At 39.3% G+C, this 24,970-nt stretch overlaps 1 protein-coding gene across 1 annotated transcript in view; it reads right to left on the bottom strand.

Moving 5' to 3' along the window:
• The window catches only part of EPB41L4A (erythrocyte membrane protein band 4.1 like 4A), a 117,347-nt gene that overhangs the window by 66,566 nt on the left and 25,811 nt on the right, over positions 1-24,970 (bottom strand). Inside the window, exon 2 of the mRNA XM_018924420.3 lies at positions 4,296-4,400. Within this exon, the coding sequence (XP_018779965.2) occupies positions 4,296-4,400 (105 nt within the window). The remainder of the gene's footprint in view (positions 1-4,295; positions 4,401-24,970) is intronic.

Genomic DNA, 24,970 nt, shown 5'->3' with positions numbered 1-24,970 from the left:
GATATTATTATGTATTATTATTGTACTATTTTTCTATTATTATTATTATTATTATTATTATTATTATTATTATTATTATTGTTGTTGTTGTTGTTGTTGTTGTTGTTGTTGTTGTTGTTGTTGTTGTTGTTGCTATTATTATATCATGTATTATTATTGCTATCTCTGCCTTTTGTGTACCTCAATAAAATATTGGCCCCTTCCAGACCAGTAACTAGCCTGGCTGTCCCACACACCCTGATGAAGCCATCAAGGCAGCAGCCAAGGGATTGGGTGGAGAGTGCCTGGGAGCTTCAGCACAGCAGGAAGCAGCAGTGAGAGTGGCAGGACAGCCCTCCCAGCACCAGTTCACCCAGCCCCTGGAGAAGAACACCCCTGGACCACTGTTTCCCCCAAATACTACAGCAAGGAGAGACTGTAGAGGGAAGAGTGTGGCCAGCAAGTTGAGGGAGGTGATCCTGCTCCTCTCCTCAGCCCTAGTGAGGCACCTCTGGAAAACTTTGTCCAGTTCCGAGCTCCCTAGTGCAAGAGAGACAAGGAGCCAAAGGACAGGGTCCAGTGAAGGGTCACAGAGATGGCGAGGGCTTTGGAGCATGTCTTTTCTGAGGAGAGGTGGGATCTGGGCTGTTTAGTCTGGAGAAGAGAAGACTGCAAGGGGATCTCACTAATGTGTCTCCAAGGCAGGTGCCAGGAGGAAAGTACTGGACTCTTTTTAATGGTGCAAACTGACAGGACAAGGAGCAATGGCATAAACTAAAACACAGGAATTTACACCTCAATGCAAGGAAGAACTTCCTTCCATTGAGGGTGGCAGAGCACTGCCCAGGGAGGGTGTGGAGTCTCCCCCTCTGGAGACATCCTAAAACCCAGTATGTGCTCCTGTGTCACCTGCTCCAGGTCACTCTTCTTTATCAGGGGGGTGGACTGGGTGATCTCCAGGGGTCTCTTCCAACCTAATGATTCTGTGATTCTGGACAGAGTTTCCTAAGCCACCTTCAGCTTCTGCTGCACATATTCTGCAATTGTGTCTCACCTAGAAGTAGCAGATGGGGCACAGAGTCCTGGGAGATGAGGCAGAAACACAAATGCCCTCTCCAGGAAGACCCAGCTGAGAACCATATCCACATGGAGAACCATGAGGACAGTATCTGGTGTCAACTCACACTAATTTGGGTGCGGGCACTCTTGGCAGTAATGCAGAAAGCTCAGGGGAAGGTTAGATGAAAGAGCACAGTTAGGGGTTCTGTGGCACTCAAAGAAAATTGGTCTTTTTTTAAAGAACTTGCAGCACAAAGAAAGGTACTCAAAAACCACATGAGAAGAAGCACCACGTAGTCTGTCAACAGAGGAACTGAGAGATTAGGAAACACTACTGACAAGACACGGCACTAGCTGAACCCATCTGTTCACTGGGGTGTAGTTTCATAGCATGGAATTTTAATTCATTATTAAATGCTGTATTTTAACTAATTATTAGAAGATACACTTTGTTGTACCTTTGGAGACCTGTCTTGTTCAGAGCACTAAGCAGATGTAGGTAATGCTATTTTGACATCAACTTGTAATCTTCCAGAGCTTGATTTTTCCATTTGAATACTGTCCTTTTACTGCGGAGAGTTTGGGGAAACTTGGAATGTCAGTGAGGCAAAATTTGTGCAATATGACCAAATTACTACGCTAGAGACAGCGTCATCCAATTTATGCTTTACCCTACTGTTCGTGCCCCTGCCAGTGCCACCCAGTTCTGTCCATCTGTTTGCTGCATCCAGCTGTTCTCGCAGACTAATTAGTTTGTTGGCTCTTCAGGAAGAGACCATTTTAATGCTACACATTCATATACACTACACAGCACAGTGAAACCTTGTTCACTCGTTAAAGCCCTACTGGTAGTACTAAAATAATTATGATACCACCCACATGAGAGGTAGCTCACCAACACAGCACTTAAAAGACCACCTGGAAGTGCTGAGACATGCAAGAATAATGGGGAAAATAACCAAACAATCCCTTTCAAACTCTTAATAAGAAAAATGTTTATTTTGTGACTGATTTGTGTTCTTTAAAATACATCGTTTTGTCCACGCTGCTTTGTTCGTCATTCAGTTAAATCTATAGTGTGACAAAAAAACCTGACAGTACAAATAATAAAATTTTCCCCACCACAAGCAATGTATTAATAGGTAGCCCAACCCCCAAACACTTTTCTCCCTCTGAGACTAACTTAGGACCATGGTTTTAAAGCTAATTAGCAAGGTAACCTTTTTCCTCTTCCCTTAGGAAATCTACTGTGGTCGATCCAAAAAATCTCCAATCCAAAATGCAGATCTAGGCTTCTTGCCAGCCATTACTGAACTAATTCCCACAACAGCCCAGAAAGTTTTAGCCACAGTCAGCGTGCAACTAAATATATGTTTACAGCTAAAGGACAAGGTGTTGTTTGTTGTGTGAAAACTTTCCATTATACTGCCCATTCTTAAGAGCTTACAAGAGTTCACTAAAAATAGCAAACCACACATCATAAAACACATAAAACTAGACACAGCAGCACTGTTTGGCTCATTTATGAGCTTTTCAGATTGAAGGAGCATCAGCTTTTGGTTATCCTTTCACAGACAAACCACATGAAGAGGCCCCTTCTCAATGGTTTGTCACAGAGCAGCCCAGGTGCAAAGGCAGCAGCACACACTTGGCAGTCCCTGTGGCAGCATCTCCAAGGCTGGGCAGGAGCACTCCATAGGCTTGCACACAGCTGAGGTCCCATATCTACATGATAAGGGCAGTGTTTGTGTAAGAGCAGGCGAATGACAGAAGTGGGATAAACACCTTCCTAGTCCATGGGAAAATCAAGAATCACAGTGGCTTCCTGACATTGGGCTGGCTAGAGGATAAAGCCTAAAGCTAACATTAAATTTACACCACTGGAGCACCACATGAGAGAAAAAGTACAACAAAAGGACGTGCCCTAAAATGTGCTTTTATGTGTCCCTTTCACAATAGAGGTGAAATCCATTTTTATAGTCATCTTTTCATATACACCACTAAACATACCCTGTGTATGCTTCTGGAAATATTCCCAGGAACAGCCATTTCTATTTTATTTGCAACCACAGCTAAAAGGAAAATGCTTCTGAGAGCAAAAAATACCTACCTGCTCTTCATTCACACCTCAAATTCCTCAGGAAATCAAAACCACCAGTTTTAACAGTCTACCTTTAATTCACAGCTGAATCTGGCTTTCATCTTCACGGAATAAAATGATTAGAAGCTCATCAAGGAACTGAATTCATACATTTCTGAACTATGGCACACAAGTTAAAATACAGGGAATGGAGCAGTCTGTAGCTCTCAGTAGCAATCAGCAATCTGCTTAATACTTTTCTAAATTCAGTCTTTACATTATCAGCATCTGGTTAACAGAAGAAATCAGCAAATATTTAGCCAATTCAATAAGTTATTACTATATATAGATGAAACAGGGTCTTGTGCACTGCTATCATCACAAAACACTGGCTTCAAAACTGTGATGGCTTGAATTAATTTAACCATAGGCCAGGCAGGATTCCCTTCATAAATTTAAGGTAGTATGAAGACCATCCTGAGAATACAGCACTGGTTCCTCTTACTGAGCACCCCCTGCTCCTCACCTCTGCCTGCAGCAATCCTGCACAAGCCTGTGGTGGGGCAAACAGCACTGCTCCAAAACACTGCCTGCTTTGGCTGAAACATCTCAGCCTGGCTGAAACATCTCCTTGTCTGTTTAGGATGGTAACGTTCCAGTGGAAAAAGCCTCGGATGTGGGGTGAGTCCCTGCCACAGAGGCTCTAGAGAACATGGGCTCAGGGACACAGAGATGGTTCAGGCAGAGTGAAAATGGCATTGCCCAACACACCCTGAAACAGGAGTTTGGCTGGTGTTGCAGCAAGTGAAGCAGACTGTGATGCACTCAGGGACGCTGCTTCCCAGGCACTGCAGGGCCAGGTGAGGCTGAGCAGCACACAGCACCAGCCACTGGCTCCAGGGCACAGTATTAGAGAGGAAAAAATATCAATCCTACGTTCACATAATAATATTTACTATTTGTACTTTCTTAATTTAGTTTTCAACAACATTTAGCATTCGATTCCATTCCTATCTAAGACGCTAATGGCAATTCCAAAACAAACTATTACTGGAAACCTGAGCCAGGAAACAGCGCAAGTTAGAGGAAGTATGACAGTCTAACGCTTTATGGGCAAACAGCACAACAGGGTGAATTTTATACATGGCAAATCCAATCTGCTGTGTCTTTTACTCACCGTTTGATGACTTCGGTCACAGTAGCGCAGCCCAAAATAATCTATTTCCACCAGGTTTAAGTGACGAAATACGTAGCCCAGGACAACCGACCCTTTCGTCGACTTCTGTGGGAAAGAATTTACAGAGCCTATTCACAAAGATGCTCTGCCTTTGTCAGCTATGTGCAGTGGCATTCATGCATTCAATTAGCTTTGTCTAAAAAAAAAAAATAAAAATGAGGCAGTTCCCAGTGCCTTTAACAAAAATTTCAGCAGGACAGATGAAAATATGTTGCATGTTTGAAAAATAATTCTGTAAAATACTATTAGGAAGCTGGCAAGGTAGTAATTACATAATACCAAAAGAAAAACAAACAAATAAATAAAAACTCCACAGTTCTAGTGAACACAGCATTTTTCAAATCCCATTCGCCCTTCCAGCACAGACCTGTCACTCAAACTCTGACAATGGAGAACAGGAGGCAAAACTGCCCTTAAGACCTAAATTATACATCATTAACTTCTCTGTTACTAATCTTTGTAAAGAAGGTTAGTTTTATTTGTTCTCTTGTAAAATATTTTTGATAGTAGAAGGGAGAGCAGTCCAACACCCTGAATTGAAATAATCCCACTGTTTTCTTGAACAGCACTTCATTAAGTGTCTACGACAGTATTTGCAAAAAATGTTGGGGGCAATATGCTCTATAAAAAGCTCACTTCCACCTGAATGACTCGTATTTGTTGGTTCTCCTGGCAGCCAACAACAAACAGATGAGGAAGATGGAGAATAATTACACAGAATGATCCCCTCTCAGAATCAATTAGAGCCTTTGATGATTACAGTCCTAAATTCCACAAGAAAATATGGACACAACCCATAACTAGTTTTTGCTTAGCTGCTTCATATTTTAGAAACTACTAGACTGCAGTAAATTCACCACAGAGAAAAGAAACAGAAAGTGGAAGCTGTGAGATATTGTTTGTGCAGTTTCACTCTCTAACCTATGAACAGATAATTTCAAAATTACAATGGCAAATAATACTAATTTAAAAATTCTTTAATTTAGTTCTGCTGGTGAAGTACCAATCACATCACAACAGTGAAGGGCTGGGTTTTTTTCAGCAGGTGCATTTGGTCAGGATTCATATCTAATCCCAGAAACAGGGACAATACAACACTTTAAGGTGGCCACTCACACACTAAGCAAGCCGTGACACGGCAAACATCTCTGGTAGGCTGGAAATAGCATATCCATACTATTCACCAGATTTATTATGTATTTGCTTAAATTAAGAGATGTACTTGAAAGGTTCTCTTTGTCTGAATCCATCAGACTGGTTGTTTACTTCAGGCAACTGCAATTACATATTCCCTCAGCCTGTACAGTGAGCCTTAATGATCAGCCACAAAACAGAGGGCAATCTGGGGGAAACATGATTAAGGTAAGCAGAAATTCCCTACAACTCAATTCATCAAGTTGGATAAAGCAGAGCAATACAGTGATTTTATCATCAATTCCATCAACAAGAAGCTGAAGTCAGGTTGTGAGACCAACGCAAGAGTGACTACCAGGAGCACTGCAGAAAAGTTTAGAACAAAACAAAACACACCTTAAAAATACTAAAAATACAGGTTTGATTACTAGACAGCAGGGATTTAAGACTGAAGTGGTACTTGTCCTTGCTAATTTCGTTTTAAAATTAGTTGTCATTCAAAAGAAACTGAGGAGATATCCCACTAAAAAGGACATGGTTATCTCATCATTCATGTATTGGACTTAATGGTCCTGGTGAGCCCCTTCCAGCTGGCATGTTCTATGATTCTGTGTCATATAAGTTAAATTACCTTCAGCATTGTTAGCTATGTCCATCATCATTTAAACAGTACAGCAATGTCTTCGGAACCTAGGGCTGGACAGGCATCTTTAGAAACAGACACAAGAAAAGCTCAAAATAAACAAGCAGCCCTGACTTCAAATGACACATGCAGATAAACTATGGCAACACTTCCAGCTGGGCACTAAACCTAAGAGAACATTTTAAACTAAAGGATCTCCAACTCAGATCCAATGGTTTTTGACACTCTTAAACCCAGCGAGGTCAGTAAACCCTTGCAGAAGGTGTAAAAAGGGGTGCCTCCACCATGGCTCACAGGACACATCAAGTGGTGCCCACCCAAGCCTTGCTCAGCTTCTGTGACTGTGTGAAATTCAAATCTGTTTTCTTTCCATGAGCTTTCCACTTCTTGTCTGACCAGTACCATTATTCACAGTGTCATTTGGTTTTATTAACAGCACTTGGAAACAGTGATTGAGCCACCAAGATGAAGCTGTCAACTTCAATAATATAAGTATTATTATTTTACTTACAATAATAGTACACAATCCTGGGAGTAATCAAAGAAGCTTAAGTCTTACAGGAGTTCAACTTACATGACTCTGCACCAGTTTAGAATGCAACTACCCTTCTTGGCCTGAAGTCTTCTGCTTCATTCAGTTGAGAACTGCACAAGGAGTTTTTGGGACATCTTTCCTTCTACAGACCCTAAAGCTGGTATGTTATCCCCAAGAAAGGTGCATATATCAGACCTGGTTTGGTTAAAATTAAAGCCTTTCTTTTCTTTCAGAGATAAAGGGCTTTTAGACTGTTTTTTACTTATACTGCTAGACAGATAGAAAACATAAATGCCTGTTAATTTATTATCTTTTGACACAGCTCAGTTAACACTTCAATAATTGCAGGTCCGGCAGAAACAGGTGGTCTGGCTGTGAGGAAAGGCTGAGCAAACCCATCTAGCTCACAATGGCTGGGGGCTCTCCCCTCAACAGCAGCAAGGTGCTCAGTGCTTTGGTTACTCACAGCAAAAACAGACTGCATGCTGCAGCCTCCACAGCCCTCTCTGCCAATCCCTTTCACATCTTTCAGTACAGCCTGCTGAACACAAAGGAGTGCTCTGCAAGGGAACAGCCAGGATGTGAGCCAGGACCTATCCTCACACCCTTCTAACCTCACCTTCCTTAACCTCGTATTTTCCCAGCACTGGGAGCACAGTACAGGTAAAACACCGACCCTTGGTGAAACTACTGCAGACTCATTTTCAGTTGAAGGACTCAGTTTTAGCCACGTGATTTCAGGGTTTCATGCAAGTAATTTGCATCTTCAAGTCAAATCAAGAAAGAAGTTTTGCTGATGAATCCCTTAGTAACTACTTCTCAGTCCTGAAACACATTTTTACTTCATTTGCTGAAAGTTTTGCAAACTAAGAGAAACCATCTCATTTTCCCTGAGAAATTTACTGCAAAATTCAGCAAAGCTGGAAACCAAAACCATCAAAGACATTGACAGGATTACATTCACATCATATGGCATTGCAAAGGTTACATAATCTGCCTTGCTTTAAGCTTGGAGTTGCAAAACATTTGCATTCCTAGGGGTAAATCCAAGTACACTTGAAAATACCATCAGCAATGCTTTCAAGAGAGAACAAAGAATTGTTTCAATGAGTCATAACATCTTGCTTTACATGTTAGCACTGTGGCTTCATAAACCAGAAAGGCAGGTTTACACTGGCTAAAGAAAATGACAGCCAGAGCATTCAGAAGGCTGATTTACTTGTAGTTTTCTTAACCAAATTGAAATTATTCTTTTAAAAGCAGTACATAGAGTTCTGTGTTTTAACATATTCATATTGCTCTATATTTAGAATATCAAAATTCTTATCTTTTACACAGTTCACTGCTTTTTAGCTCCAGTGAGGTTTCTCTAATGGGTAGTTTTTCATTTTCTCTCTTCTGTTGTACAGAGCAGTGTGGAGGCCATATCAAAACTATTACTGACATTAACTGAATTTAAAGATAAAATCTCTGCCCCAGTAGTCCTTCTATTGAAGGAAAAGTGCTATAGGTAGTGAAGCCTCTTGTTATTGTCTCTTTTAGATCAAGCAGACATCATGGTGCATTTCTCCTGAAAATAATTCAATCCACATACTCCACCTCGTACAAACCCCCCCCCCCCGCCCCCCCAAAAAAAAGCTAAGGAAGATGCAGAATTTATGAGACTTTGCTCAGAAAAAGGACTCAGAACTTAGGCTGAACATAACCCTTGGCTTTTGAGATGCCCATCAGAGATGCATCATGCTTGGAGACCAAATTGCAGCCTTTGTCCTAGGTAAAGATTACTAAGGAGAGATTAAAATTATGCACAAGGGCAGCACACAATCATGCAGGAGAGTGAGCAGACCCAGAGCAGAAATAGGTGTCTCCAAACAGCACTTTCTCACTTTTCTTTTTGGTCTATTCTTTCTCCTTACCTCAAGCTCAAAGACTGGACACCGTTGCAAATTTTCATCACCTTCCCCTGACAAAAGCAGTAAGGCATAAAGCTTGGAAATAAAAGTTTTTGGGTTTTAACAATGAAGACTAAGGACCCCTGCTCCCCAAGGCTGTGTGCCACCCAGGCCTCAATTTGCATACCCCATGTTCAAGCACAGAAAAGTTTTTAAATTAAAAATGCTAAACATTTACAAATATTCTCCTAGACAAAACAGCTTAACCCTAATTTCCAGAATGCATGTCCAAACAGAGAAGAGTTTACATTACTGTTATTTTATACATTCAAGGCATTCCCCAGCACACTCACATATCAGAAGTAAATACTTTGAGGAACTGAGAATTTAATAAATACAAATGAAACATCACAGGCTGCTCTAAGTAGACACCATTAAAATGAACCACCCAAAATGTACTAATCCATCCCTGCTGCTCTGCTTGTATCTCACTGGTAGCAAACATTCCAACATGTTTTCAGAGGTTTTTGTGTGAGAACTCCTTGGATTTACAGGCACAGGCAGACCTCCCTATCATTGTTCCCAAGAACCTGACAAGGTGTCTGACCTGCCTGGATGTAACAGATCCCACAGAAATCTAAATGCTGTATATTAAGATAGCTGTAAATCAGTTTATCTTTCACTAGTGGTCAATCCATTGCATTTCAGTCAGAAAACGCTATTCTTAAAAAAATGTCTGAAGATGCACCATAATTTTTTGTTTTGCAATTATTGTATCTGTCACAAATTCATCTGCTCAGGGGCAGCCTTCTTGAGAGAGGGATACATTCCTGGAAGCGTGGACTCCAGCCAGTTGAACATATCCCCTTGTAACTACTGGCTGGAGTGTACTTTGAGGCACTGTCACAGGTAGATGTAAACCAATTTACTTGACTTTGAAACTTAGAAGAAAGTAAGTTAAAGAAATTATGCTTTAAAAATGTTTGGCTTTTTGGGAATGTTGGGAAATTGGGAAAAATATTGGAAAATTACTTCAGTTCGGTGGGGTCCTTTTTGGGAAAAAGATGTAAGCAAGTATAGTTATATTTACACGGTATAGCAATGCAATTTGGACATGCACACGTGTTAAAAGGAATGCTCTAAACAGGAATCAAAGCCCAATGAAGAAAAAAAAGGGCAATTAGATCAAGCAAATAAGTAAAGGGAAGAGAAATAAATTTTGGAAACATAATTGCTTACTAGTGCTTTAAAATTTATCTCTGCAACAAATGATATTTTACAAAATAGCAGCAACTGGTTCTGTTTAGAGGAATTCTAGCCATATAAATTTTGTTTAAAATCTATCCACTAATCTATCCCCTGATATTAACATTATCCAGTTCATTAGCATCTACATTCACCATGTGATAGATGAGTTAAGCTACCAACAATAATGCATTTCAAGTTTTCACAGAAAAGGTCTTTTCTGAAGAACTGAATACCAATGAACATTTCCATCATTCTAATGTACTTTGAATAAATCTACATTAAGAAATGAATTATGACAGTAATAATGAAATTAAAAACTACAGAATACAACCACTCATTGGGAATGGTGAAGATGTATGTTGCTACTGTTTTTTCTACTTTTTTTAAACTGCTCCTCACTCACAGCTCTTCACTCACACCATGTGTACCTGGTGTACCTTCTTGTCAGGAGAAGGCCCTTTTCTCTGTGAGGTGAGCAGCTCCATGGTAGAGCACTTGGTGGATGAGTTACCCTGGCAGAGAAAGGATGCTGTACCTACTTTTGGCACATCCATTCTAAATAAAGTAAGCATCCTGTTTTCTAGGTGATTTTCATGACACGGTTTCTGCAATTCTTTTTGCAGTCATTGAAATCTTTCTTGAAACCCTTCTCATATAAACTTCTTACAATTTTAAAAGTCTATTTTTTTGCTGCTGCTTATTTTGGCATTCTTGGTTTCTGTTTTGTCCCCCTTTTTAGTTATTTTGCCTTATTTATTTTTCTTCCTTTATTTGTTATGTTTCATTATGGCAATATTTCTCATGCTAGTTCTGTCAACTTACATACAAAATATCTATTGAGAAATAAATACATAGGTATAATCTTTTTTTATCAGTCATCTAGTCCTGGTATATTTGGTTCTATTCCTCCTATTTGTAATTTTGTGATTTCTGCCTTTGTGCCAAAGGGAGGCACTTGAGGTACTAAACCCTCAATTCTAACATCCTCTCTTTGACTATGGTCATCCACTTAAACACCTCTTTTAAATTAGGCGTGGCATGCATTTTCATGGGTACTACACTGATTATGCATAGCAGTTTTACAGCACAGGGACTTAAAATTTAAATATGTCACTTGCTTTGCTCAATTGCTTTAAGTGCAAGACTGACAAGGGAGAGTGTCAGTAAAGAGTTGAAACCTAAAAGGCTTTCAGAAAGAGAAGGTTAAAAATTAAAGACGAGACACTCACTCTGTCAAACTGCTCAGGGATTTTACTATCGTTTCAGCTGTTAAAAAGGTAATGAAATTATATTCTCGTTATAAGAAGTTGGCTCAAATTATTAGCTGGCAGAATGGTTAGAAAGTTTTCTGTGTTAGACTGTTTGGGAAGCTTTTAGGAGCAAGAAGAATGGGAAGGAGAAAAGGTCAGTGAACATCTTGCCAATCCTCTATTTTGCCATTTTTTCATTCAGAATGAATAGCTGTACTGTCAGAGCTGAGCATACCTGCAGAAGCTTGTTTGTACAGAGCTCCACTAGACTGAGCAAAAAAAAAAACCACTTTCTCATGCTCTCTCTCCTCAGCAAAGCCCAAATGTGGTGCCCGGCTTACCACCTGCTCTCAACCTTGTTAACATTTTTGCCTTCAAGTTGCTTCTTCCTTTCTTAAGATAATTATTTCTGCTGCTCTCTGACTTTTACCTGTGTCATACCCCTGTTTTTCTTCCCCCTCCTTTACTCTCCATTTCTCAAAGTTTCATCAGCGTTCTGGTCTTGAACTTATTCCCAAGTAGATTCTCAATTTATTTTTTAACCCTTTCTAAATCCCCATGTTGAAGAGTAAGGGCTACAACATGTACAGCATAGAGACTTAAATCTGTACATGAATTCATACCTTAGAAACCTCTAACAAGCTCAGTTAATTTTTTAAAAATAATTTCTTTTATTTCCCTTCTTAAAAAGCAATGGTGCAAGCATGATTTTAACATCTGATTCTGCTAATTGAACTCTCTCATTATCAGTCAAGAGATATTACAAGAGAAAAAGTTACAAGAAAAACAGTGGAACCTTCTCAGATGCAAAACTAACAGAAAGGACAAAGGGAAAGTATATTTCTTTTTTGGACACAGCCACCTTTTCTCCCTCGCTCTGGTGCAGGTGACTCAGGGAAGAAAGAGAGGGGGAAATGCAAAACAAAAATAGTAGCTGTCTCCATTCAACAAGCCTTTCAAAGCACAGAGATCTTTGGAACTTTCCTCTTCCACCACAAACCCAAGGGAGTCCTGCCCCACCACAGAGCCGCTCACATCCCAAAAAGCTTTTCCCAAACACTTTATGATTTTTAATATTTAAAAGTGTTCTTTCCCTTTTGATGAAGTTCAAATTCTCATTTGGGCTGACACCACCAAGTTATTTATTTCTGCAGTGGTGACAGATAGAAGGCAAAGGAATACATATATTATCCTGGAAAATGTACATATGATTTCTGTACATCTTTGATAATTTGATTGCCATGGTGCTTCCCAGAAAACTGATTCATTATACTGTAAACTTAATTCTTAATTTCTCAAAATAAACATTTGGAATTTCATATTAAAAAAAAATTTGAAGATTGACATTTTTTAAAAAGTCTTCATTTTTTTGTTCAATAGACATTTCCCATTAGAGCAATGGTGGATACAGTGCAAGTATTTTGTTCTAAAAATAGTTCTCCAGATATTCTCATTAACAAACGCCACACACACACACACACAGGCCAAAAAAAAAAAAAAAAAAAAAAAAAAAAAAAAAAAAAAAAAAGAAAAGCTAAAAAAAAAGCAAAACCACCACAGTCAACAAGTTTGCACCAGGACAAGAATAAGTTACCCATTATCAGGCCATAATGGCTGCTAATGGGGAACTCTATACACCTGCATTCTCTCCTTCCCTTCTAGAATTTCTGGCTGTCCTGAAGAGATGCTATCCAGTGCCACACACTGCATGGGCTCATATTACCATTTTACTGGTGCTGGGCTGCATTCAACTTTAACAGGCTTGACGGAAAAAAAAAAAAACCAACATAAAAGCCTTCCTGCATGGGAAAGGAAGGACGCTCACGGAGCAGCGGCAGCAGAGGGGGATGAAAAGGAAGTATCCATCACAGCTCCCAGCTCTTGTCACCCTCTGCTAGTGCTCCCTGGCCCCTCACACCCACACTCACAGCCAGAGTGCCTCATTTAGCTGTCAGTCAATTCCCGCATCATTCAGCTGTCAATCAGTCCCCGAATCCCTGCAGGTTCCAGCCCTGCATATTCAGATAAAACAGAATCGAAGCCAATCTTTTTTTCTTTTTTTTCTTTTTTTTTTCTTTCTTTTTTTTTTTTTTTGTAGAATGATACCCCTGCACATAAATAAACACAAAACGCAGGTGTTAAAACAGCAACACGCATAATTTAAATTTAAAGCATCGACAGAACCTGCCAACCATTAATTCATTCTTTTGTGTGAATGTGGCAGTGTCACCACCAGTTGTTTCCCCTCCCCCTGCAACTCACACAGGACTATCACTGTCTCCTCCCTGGCATCATTGCTCATCCCTGCCTGCCAGTGCCGTGCTCCTTAATTAGATCTACCCGTGGTGTAACCCAGGGGGTTTTGTGTGCTTTCCCGAACCACTTCCCAGTTCCTTGCCGTTTCCCACACGCTGCCTCATTCCACAGAGCGCCAGCTGCACCCTCCATGCTCACACCCCCTTGTCACAGACACTGCTGCTTCCCCCCGCCAGGCCTCCTCGCTGGCTCCTGCGGATTGCCCTGAATCCTCCCTCCACTACCCCGACCCACGACCCATCTGTTTCTTCATCCTCCCCTGCCGACTTTGCCCTTGTCCCCACGTGAATCAAGATAGGAAATTTCTCCACACTCTCATTTTGTGGGACAGGTCATGCAGAGACACATCCGACGGCTCCAAATGCAAGAAAATTGTTCTCAGTTTTAGTGCCCAAACTCAAGCATCAGGAACAGCGGGACCTGATAGGGCCAGTGTGAGATAGCATCCTAACCAGACTTCACTGAGAAAGTCTGAGGAAATCTCTCCTGAGAGAGAGATTCCAGCATCCTCAATGGGCTTATTTTAGGCATATCTTTAAAAAAAAAATTGAGAACAACACATCTCTGGCATGGTGACCATGCTGACAGCAATTGTACTCTCTTTGCTCCAAGAGTTTCTCAGACAAAAGTTGCCTGGTTTTCTTTTTTTGGAAATAGGTAAACTGATTTGAACAAAACTTTGTGAAATAATTCATTGCAGAGTTTGAAAACTGATGAGCAGAAAAGCTACAAAGAGAACAACCAACTCCAGCAGGGCTAACAAACCTCTCCCTTGCACCTTCTCTTCAGGAAAGTCCCACAAGCTTCTCAGACAGAATTTAAGGCTATTTCCTCAGAGATTTCATTAAAAAGTCAATATTACTCTGAACAAGCTTTTGGTCAAGGAATGGTAGTGATAACACATCTATATCCCTATGAAAACGTAATGCACAAAATATTCTGTGTGGTTTCAAGGGAAACTATGTCCTATCTTAGTAAGATTTTCTTTCCCTGTGACCTCCATTCTTTTTCCCTTTCAGCAATTAAACCTCTCAAGTAGCAACTTGATGTTAAGCCCACTGATTCAAGCAAGGACACTACTTTCTCACTGCTTAGTCTTCATTGGATCTATAAAATGGGTAGTATATTTGGAAGTGCCTTTATATTACATGGGAACTACAGAAACCAGAGAACACAATTTGCATGTTGACATAGTCATCAATAAAATGACCACAATCTCTTTATTTTTAAAAGATGTTTTACATACCAAGGTTGTTGGGGAAAGATTATTTAAAATGAGGCTACAAACCAATTAACTGCGATACCTTGACTTGAAACCTATTCCTGCAGAAGATTTTTATTCTTTGATATGGAACATTCAAGAAACAGAGCATTTTATACATGGAGTATTATGATATGTATGATACCTTACAAATATGAGAGTTATATTTTTATACATGGTGGCAGCTTACCTATGTAAGTTACCAAGAATTCCATAAATGAAAAAAAGAAAAAGACACACAAGATGAAAAAGAAAAGAAAAGAACAGAAAAAGAAAGAAAAAGAAAAACAGAAAGAAAAAGAAAAAGAAAAGAAAAAGAAAAAGAAAAAGAAAAGAAAAAAAGAAAAAAGAAAAAGAAAAGAAAAAGAAAAAAGAAAAAAAAAGAAACCACTCACCTTAATTAGCATCTCTACAATACATCTCCATGAAGAATATAAAGTGGTTACATATATGTGCAAATCTGGATAAATTTCTTTACTGCCAGCTGATAGGCAGATTAGTGATAAGCATAGAATAAAGATCTACACACAAACATGGCACACGTAATTTTGCAGAACTAGATCCTCCTTTCTTTACTTTTAGTACAAAACCAACTATTATGTCTGTGCATTAACAAAAGTTGCAGAGATGTAAGCAGTAAACTCCTTAATGCTCATAGTCTCAGTATTGTGACTCCACTGAAAAAAGGTATCCTTGCAGCATCTCCATTATCAGACTAACCAGGTTAGGTAATTAAATGCCCCAGGCATACCACCCTTTCCTATCTGCTAAACTCTATGGGTCCACTTACACATCTGAAGCAAGAAGGAAAACAGTTTTTAAAACAGCTTGCTGACTATAGACATGAAATCACAAACATGTTTCACATTAGGGGAAAAACAGGAGTTGATTATTATCAGAATACAACAAAAATCTGTTTAAATTTTTCACTGGTCATGTGAAAATAACACATTCAGATTTATGTAAATGTGAAATTTATTACTGACTTTTAATGCAGAGAATTTTAGATTAAGATTAGAAATAAGATTTAAGGTTAAAAATAAGATTTTAAGTCTTTAGCCTAAAATTTGCACACAGTGGAACTGTGCTCACAGTGCTTTCTTTGGGTCCAAACAGCTCACAGGTCCCAGATACATCCCAATAATCAGAGTAGAAAACTAATGACTGCAAGAAAAGCAAAATAAGCTATGAAACTGAAGGTTGATTGTAAAAACTCTCATGTTCAAATCCCGAGCTTGCAGGCAAACCACTGGTGCATTGTCAGGAGTCTCCAGCAGAGACTCTCCAGTTTTGTTACAGCTTTACCCTGCCACAGAACACTTCATGAACCTTAAACGATCATGTTTTAAAGGAATTTTTTTAAATACTGCATATGCCCAACACAATTCTTTCACTGCAGGCAAGTCATGACATATTCTGCAGACTAGATAATTTCATTTCAAACAGATCATTACTTTAATTTTTAACTTGCTCAAAATGTACTTAATTATTTCCAAATCTATAAGGCAAAATTTCCCATCTCTGATCTGTGTTGAATACAAGACTTTTGGCAGCATTATTTTTGTTTACAGTAAATTTAGCTTACTGGATGATTCGGACAAAATCCTATTCACACTGAAATCCGAAAGAAAAAAAAACAACAAACAAACAAACAAAAAACCACCAAAAACCAAAATCCCCAACCTTTTGCTTAAAGACAGGAGGTTCACACCCTTCAGTTTTGATCTGATTGCTTCAGGATAAAATAATGTGGTTTTCTCAGAGTAAAACCTGCAGCATATTCAGCAGAACTTAATAAAGTAATAGCCGTTAGGCTTCCCCTGTCATTTCAGGTAAGGGCACCATTTCTGTAAATTTTTAAGGTCTGCCACTTCATATGGTCCTCAACTATGCCCATACTCATCCCTTTGTCAATGGGCTGCTAAATGAGATATATCAAAGTAATAATTCTCAAAGTTTTGTTGAAAAATCAGTGACTCTCTTATTTTCCAGAATTAATTGTGACTAGCCACTCTTCCTTGTAAAATGTAAGGTTTTAACTTTTGCATCCTTTTTTTTTTTCCTGGTGATATGAACTCCTGCTCACAAAACTTCTCTGCTGACATCAGGACTGCTGATAACCACATCAGGACTGCTACATGACACAACACCCAAAACCATATTAGAATATGTATCTCTTTCTAGGTACGTGCTACAACATGTATGTTGTAAAATGATTTTTAAATAGCCGTGTTTGTTTATAAGCTGAGGAGGTTGTGTTATGATTTAGGGCATCCCCCAAAATACTGATGCTTCCCAGCCAAGGTGAGATCTGAAACTTCATCCCAGGTAGCTAATAAAAGGAAGACAGACACTAAAACTGCAAGATTGTCTCTTTCTACTGAAAGGTGTGGTTCTGTGTGAGTCAAAGTAGGTTTCAGCAAATATTTTCCACCATAGAAGTCTAAACCTAACAGGTGTTGGTCCAGTATCCACCGTGTTAAAGATTCATCCCAGCACTATTTCTCCCAGGCCCTGCTCCTCAGCCACCAGGTTGTACTACAATTTCTCAGCCATGACTAAGGATCAAGGTTTTCATTTATTTGCCCAATTATATGAATCTATAATGAAATACCCACTCAGGAAATGCTCTCAAGGACAGTCTCATCCAGCTTCCCAGCTGTAACAAACCCAGCAGCTCTCACCAAGATGGAGAAGGTGCTTGACATCCCCGTCCCCCTGCTGAAAAGAGGGTGGATGCCAGCCTACACAGCTGCTCCTGGGAATACAACTCCTCTGGTTTCAAAGAAAATGAACCAGGACAGTGCAGATCTCTCAGGTAAACTTCACAAATCTAATGGATTTTGACTTGCCATAGCTTGCTGACATCTCAGTCAGAAACCTGCTAGGAATTTTAGGCAGGTATCCAATCAGTATGAAAATGAACAAGTCGCCCAGGTTGTAGGAGTAGTGGAGTAGTGATCAGTTATCCCATCCACAGCACACAGATAAAGGGCATTTGGTATATCCAGATATGCAAAATGTATGAGATTTTACCTGCAAATTGGCCATCTCCCAGACAGATTTATGCTGTTAAAATACACAACTTACATCTAGATTGGGCCTGGGAGGACCAGAACACTGTGCCAGTGATGTACATGGCATTCATCCAGTTAATCAAGGAGGAGTAATGCCAGTGGCTTTGACGTTTCCAAGGCCCAGCCTGGACCTGCTGCCATGCAACATGCCACCAAAGTCAGTGCCTGAGATCATTCATGGATGAGTGGACAGCACTACCCTAGTATCTTCCCTGTATTCTAATATACATTTTAACTAAAAGTACAAACACAGAACAGGCAATAAACCCTCACTGAAAGAAGGATGATCAAAGATTATCCAGGCTACCTAAGAAAACACAGAAAATACTCAAGATGGATGCTGAAGGTTTGCCTGGTCCTATGTGCCCTCACTTCCACCCAGAGCGAAGTAGTTCTCACTTCTTTACATTCCAGCTGTTCACTCCTTTACAGTTGTCTGACAGCTTCTATAAACTCAGCTATTACCTAGCTGTCACTCCCTGCCACAAGAGCACAAACCTCTCCTGGGAACACTGAGAAGAAAGGTGACACTGACTCCATTAGAAAATCACAGAAAAGTCAAAGTTGGAAAAGACCTTTAAGACCACTGACACCAACCACTGACCCAGCACTGCCAAATCCATAACACTAAACCATGTCCCTAGGTGCAACATGTCCACATATTTTAGATACTTCCAGGGTGATGACTTAACCACTTCCTGGGGCAGCCTTTTGTTTTCCTTTGTTTGACAACCCCTCCATAAAGAAATTTTCCCTATTATGCAATATAAAACTCCCCAGCACTACTTGAGGCCATTTCTTCTTGTTCTATCACTTGCTCATGGGGAAAGCAACCAGTGCTCTCCTTCCAGCTGATTGTGGTTGTAGAGTAATAAGGTCTTTCCTGAGCCTCCTTTTCTCCAGACTAAACAACCCCTCTCATCAGACTTGTGTTCCAGACCCTTTCCCAGCTCCCAGAGAAGTTTCTCTTCTCTGGACATGTTCCAGCACCTCACTGACTTCCTTGTTGTGAGGGACTCAAAGCTGAACACAGGTTTTGAATATTATCATAGTCTGAAATATGCTGCTGATGTTTCCTCAAGAAAGGCAGTCGATGGATTTGGGGATTTCACATTTTGACACAGAAGCAGAACAGTATGAAAATCAAGTGCAGGCAATTGGAAGCAAGTGAAATAAGAAAAACCACCACCCTCACTTGCACAGCTAGATTGAGAATGGTCCATGGAGGCTGCCAAGAAACACATTCTGCTCAATTCAGAGTTGTTTGAAGCAGAAATAACATTACTTTTTTGCTAGATGAGGGAAACACATTGGTTATCTCCTTCAGAGCTGCAATAACCCAAACAATGCTGGAGCTCCCATCTTGGTAGGGGGACAGTTACCACTCAGGCCAAATTATCTGGCTAATAATTTTTGGAGAGGAGAAGGTTTGTTTCTCATTACAGTAGTTCTGAGGTAAGGCTTCATATATGTCCTCTATATCACTCTACTTTAGTCCATAATTACAGGTCTAAATCTTGGTTCAAACAAAGCCCTAGCAACTAGCCAGAACAAACTTTTGCTTGTTTTTACAGAAACTAGACTACATCTAGCACTAAATGTAAAAGGCAAAAAGTATGTTAGTATTGAAGAATTGAGATGTTTGCAAATTTGTGTTGACTTCATTTTGTTCACAAGTATTTTTAGTACTATTAGCATTCCTCCTGTTCTGATAGGAAAGTCTTCTTTGTACTTATTGCCCCAGTAAGAATCAATATTTTTATATTTTTCACCTCCACATTTGCAAGCATGATCATGCATGCTCTCTGTTACTAAAATGCTTATTTTTGTATGTATCTACTTTTCCTTGCTTTTTTGCATAAATACACTAAAATCAATACAGCTGAGTTATGCCCAAGCAAACCTCAGCATTCTATTGCTAAATCTAATAAATATCATTACACAATACCAAGATCCAAGTGGCTAAGACAGGTTACATGCCAAAATCCTACTGAAAAAGCCTACACTTCAAATATACATCAGTGAACTTTTGTGCAGCTCCTTCTTTCAAATTAGAAGGGAAAAAAATACAATCCTAGCCATGAAACCCAGTTTTAACTTCTTTCCCTGGAGATCATAAATGCATTTCACATTTGACAAAGGCAAAAAAAAAATTTCAATCTCTATCTGATTAATTTTATGAGTGCAACAACTCTCAGAGCCTCGAGACTTTTCAGGATCTTCAGCTGATACCAGCAGAAGGGCCTCAGATGGGTTCACAGGGCAGTTCACAAGACCTGTAAACACCTGGTGTTCAAACTGTTACAAACCAGCTGGCTGCACTGTTCCAGGCAACAAAACTAAAGAAAATGTTTGAATAAGTTAGGTGCACAGCTGTTGAGAGTCAAAGACATTGTTGGCTCACCAAACAGCAGAATATTGTAGGTCTTACTATGTTCCCCTATAAAATGTTTGCTCTCAAATCTGTCACAAAGAAGAAAAGGTGTGCAACTCCACTGTCAAAACCAACTGGCAAAAGTAGGCTCCAAATATTTCACTGTTTGACAAGTCAGCTGGTGACATGGCTGTTTTGACAGCACTCAACTCATTGTGTCCTAATCCTGCATTCACTGCACAAGCAAGATACTATTCAGAAAAACTGCACAGAAGGGCTTATATACATAACATTTACCAAAATAAGCACAAATTTAAGACCTAACAAGCGAACTGGGAAGTTTAAGATTTCTGTTTTATGAAAAAGGCAGTTTTTGGAGTCCAATTATTTCAGCAGCTTACTTGAGAAACAGATGCTCATAAAACAGCAGGCAGAATACACTGCCACCAGGACTATGAAGAGGGCAAATATTTCCTTCTTAGTAATTTTATAGCCATTATAATACCTATTTTTGCTTGCTTTCAGGTAAGATCTGTTGCAGTTAATCTGGTATATTCGCAGTCCTACCACCCTGGGAAAGTTCTGGGCTAATTAGGACCAGAGGTTACACATCAAAAGCCTTGTTAATTTACAGTCACCATATCTAAACAGGGATGAAGTACAACTTTTTTTATATTATTTATGGACAGACATGGTTCCTCGCTCTCCCCTGGCTGCCTGAGTTATATGACATTGATTAAGTCCCCTTTCTGTAAAAAGGTGAGTTTATCCAAGTCCCACACAACGATAAAGCAGGATAAAGTTGCGCAGAGAGCTGCAAAGGTTGCTAGTGGGGTGCAGCACATAGACATCCAAGTATCCCTGAGAACCTACCTACATTGCTGAGAACTCAAGGGAGGCTGTAGTTACAGCAAGCAACAACAGAGCCAGACTCTCATCACAGAGGCACAGTAAGAAAATGAAAGGATCACAAGATGCAGCAAAGGAAATCCCTCACTAGAGAGGGAGACAGAGGCTGCCCACAGCCACAGCCTATGGCAGTTTCTTCTTATGCCATTAGAGAGACTCAAAACTCCCCTGGAAAAGTTCCTGCTCTAACTTGGAAAGAAAATAAACTACATGACCTGCAGAGGGTCCTTCCAGCTTTAATGATCCTATCACACAACTTAACACACCCCGCAGAAGAGAGCTAATTAGCTCTGTATCACTTTATCTGCATTTGTCTGAAATTAGATTTCAATGGGAACAAGTGGAAATAGTAGTTTGGGGTAAGGATGCACATATCCTCTGCTTCCAAAGATGTTGTAAGAAACCTTTCTCATGCAGAAATAATTAAAATAAATGTATATAATTGATACAACTATAAAATCGGGGTAAATGGGAGGTAGTCTGTAAAACTCCCAACTCCTAACAGAACTTGTACAGACATCTAGTCAACAAGCATTATCAGTATTTTTATTGAAATGGTTATAAATAGTACACTTACTGTTCCAAGAAAATAGAGTATTGTTTATCAAAATGCTACTCTCTTCAAAAATATTTTGAAGGTATAAATACATATACTGAAAACTATTTTTATGTAATTGTGACAGCATATGATTAATTCATAGTAGACACTCTCATAATGACTATTCCCACAAAATACTTTATCTTCATTTTTATACTGCTTATATTTATATAAAAGGAAAGCAGGAATTAAAAGAAGTTACAGAAATCTCTTAGATATTAACTAAACTCTTAACTGCAGTGAGATATTCTAGTGTTAACCATCAAGTCAGCCTAACAGTAAAAGTAAACACGCCCGAAGACAGGTTATGCATAAAGTCAATTACACAACTGGGCTCTGTTTACCTATAGCAAAATTTCCAGAAATGCTGCCTCTGAGGAGTTTCTAAAGAGAATAGTTAGAAACTTGAGGCCAGCAGCATTTGTCATGAGTTCTTTTCAGTAATTATTAACAGAGGACTCTTAGTTCAAGCAGACTATTTTCAATAAATTACTGCGCTGCTAACAGGGCCACTTTGAAACAATGGCACAAGCATCTCAGTGACCCACTGAAAGCCATTTCAGGCACAGCATGATCTGATAGCTTAGCATTAATTATAACATAAGAAGACTGACTTTGCAATTCTAACATTTACTTTTGCCTTTCATGGTTTTATTCAACCAACTTAGCTCTATGCACTACTATGAATTATGGCTGTTAAAAAGAGAAAAATTTGGACAGCTTAAACAGGGCCAGCTATAAACACCTCTGTTGTAAGAGGACAATGCTTTGACTTTCCTCTGGGAAAGGCAATAGCAAACTGAATTTGCTTACATTTACCAACTGGATGAGGAAGGAAGCCCAGTCCTAAGAGAAACTGGAAATCAGTCTTTCACTCTCCAGTAACTACTGCTTACAGACTGGCAAAAATTAAAACAGAGCCTTGCCATTACATAGAGCTGATATCCCAGAACTTAGCACTGAACTTATGGATGTAGATTCTGCCATCTATGTCACAGAGTCAAATCTGCTATGTTTTTGAAACATTATGTTGATAGAGGAAAACATTTCTTATGCATAATTTATAATTAAAAGACATAGACAATTTTCTTACTAGAGCTTCGCAACTCAAGCAGTTCACAGCCAAATCTGCAGCTACAATTTGTTTCACTTAAAGATTAAACTTCCTTCTCCATTTATATATGGAAACGAGAAAGACAGTGTCTGAGAAAAAGGCAGCATTGAATACCAAATTCCAAGCATCTTTATCTGAATTTTTTTCTTTTTCCTTTTCCTTTACTTCCAGCACAGGAGAAACAAGTGCTACCTGCCTATAAAGCTCAGGCAGACTATACAGCATCTTACAATTCAAAAGTAATCTCCAAAACAATAGTTGTGAAAATACCAATGAACTATTAATTAAATTAAACAAATAATTTAATTAATATTGAAATTTTCAAGCACAAATTCTTTAAAAGCTGGTTGTTTCAAAGGCAAGAAGCAAGAACTTTTCTTAGTAGTACCAAAGTCCTAGCTCACCATAGGCTAGGCACCATCAGAACTATGTAAGTTTAGTATTTAAAAGAAAAGTTGCTTTCCTGCCAGCATACTCCTTAAAACTTTATACTTAAATACTTTTCAGGGAACTTTTCTAGCACCTTTGCTGTTTTATACAGAAAAATGAAATAAAACATTCTGACCTTAGGTAATTCCATAACTCAAGACACTAAGATAGTCTCCCAGGGCAAAATACTATTTCATAACCTCCACTTTATAGGCAGCTAGATAACTGATGGCTTCTTCAGATTACAGCTGTACCCTGCTTAAAATAAGTGCAATGAATTAGCATGTAAGGCATTTGTGCTAATAATGCTTTAAGAGAAGATACTTATCCTACTAGTCCTTCATTTTCTTATCTTTATAAAGCTGTTGGAAAGAAAATAAATTAACTCAAAATTTCAGTCCAAATCTGTGGTACTGCGGCCCCAGGCTCTGTTTTGGAAAGGAGTATTGTGATAATTGGACCCCACACAGATATGCCAGAAAAATCTTGATTTAAAGCTGTTGCCTTAGGCATTGGTCCAATTTGTCTATAAAACAGGAGAACCAAATCAGGTCTCAATCAAGAAATTATGCTGTGGATGCAAAGGCCACCTGTTAGTTACACCACTTTCCACAGGCAGGTTCCACATGAGCAACACATTTTAAACCCAAGAACTTATTTCCAAGTGCTTCAAACCAACCCAATGGAAGAATACAGAAGACTGCCATTAACTAAGATCATTAACATTGTTGGCTTATCCATCCATGTGGTGACACAATGCTGCTGTCTCATTCAGGCCTCCCAAATTCTTCGGAATCCAGTCTGCACGGTCTCATCTCAGCGGCATCTCCAGACACACCAGTCCCCCCTGTCCTCACATCCAGATCCTCCAGCACCACAGAGCTACCCTGAGGTTGAGGAATTTGAGCAAACCTGCTGCCAGCTTGAGACCGCGTGGCCATGGACCTATGCCTGTCAGTAGCCTCTGGCATGGGAAGTTCTGAGGCATCTGAGCTGACAGGTTTGTTGCAAGCAGAGGAAAATAAATTCTCGCTATTAGTATGCAACATCTGGCTCAACTTCAGCCACTGCTCACATTGTCCACCCAGAAGGACAGGTGAATTGATCCCAGGCCATTTTATTTATTCAAAATTTAAAAAAACAAAAAACCAAACACCACATCACTGGAGGTTCCAGGACCCAGTAATGTGTTTTCAATTAAAAACCTTCAGTTTCTTAGAGAAATAAGTAAACATTATGTAAAAGCCAGTTTGATTCCTAATTTGCTGGCCTTCACACTGCACAACAGTAGTTTAAACAAAAAGTAAGTCTCCACAGTGAATGAAAACAAAGCCACAATACCACACCTCCTTCTGCTAACCCACACAAGGAGGGCACTTCAACAGAGAATCTCCAACCCGAGACACAACATACATGATATTAAAGAAAATACAAAAATAAAACATACTGTTCTGTGCAGCAAGAAACAAGTTCACAGCTGCATGTTTCCTAAACCCCTTGGAGAGACCTGGAGATGTTTTCCTCCTGCTCCTCTCTATCCACACAATAATAATAAAAGTAGTCTTTTTCACTATAAATTATTAGTACAATTTTTGCAGCAGAACATATCTCAACATATGCAATTTAATTGTGGAACTTTCATGTTGATCACATACCAAAATAAACCATCAGAAATTCATGACCAACATTACTTTCTCATAAACTGTTTCAAAACTGGAGCTTGCAGTGAGAAACAATTACAAAGATCTTCCCTTCATAAAGGCACTTCTTTCTCCTTTCCTCCTTTTTTTTTTTCCATTTTCATTATGGGAAGAATAATATTAATATGCACTAGT

The sequence above is a fragment of the Serinus canaria genome, chromosome Z (assembly GCF_022539315.1).
Source record: "Serinus canaria isolate serCan28SL12 chromosome Z, serCan2020, whole genome shotgun sequence".
NCBI lineage: Eukaryota > Metazoa > Chordata > Aves > Passeriformes > Fringillidae > Serinus > Serinus canaria.
This window is presented reverse-complemented; position numbering and strand designations above follow the sequence as displayed.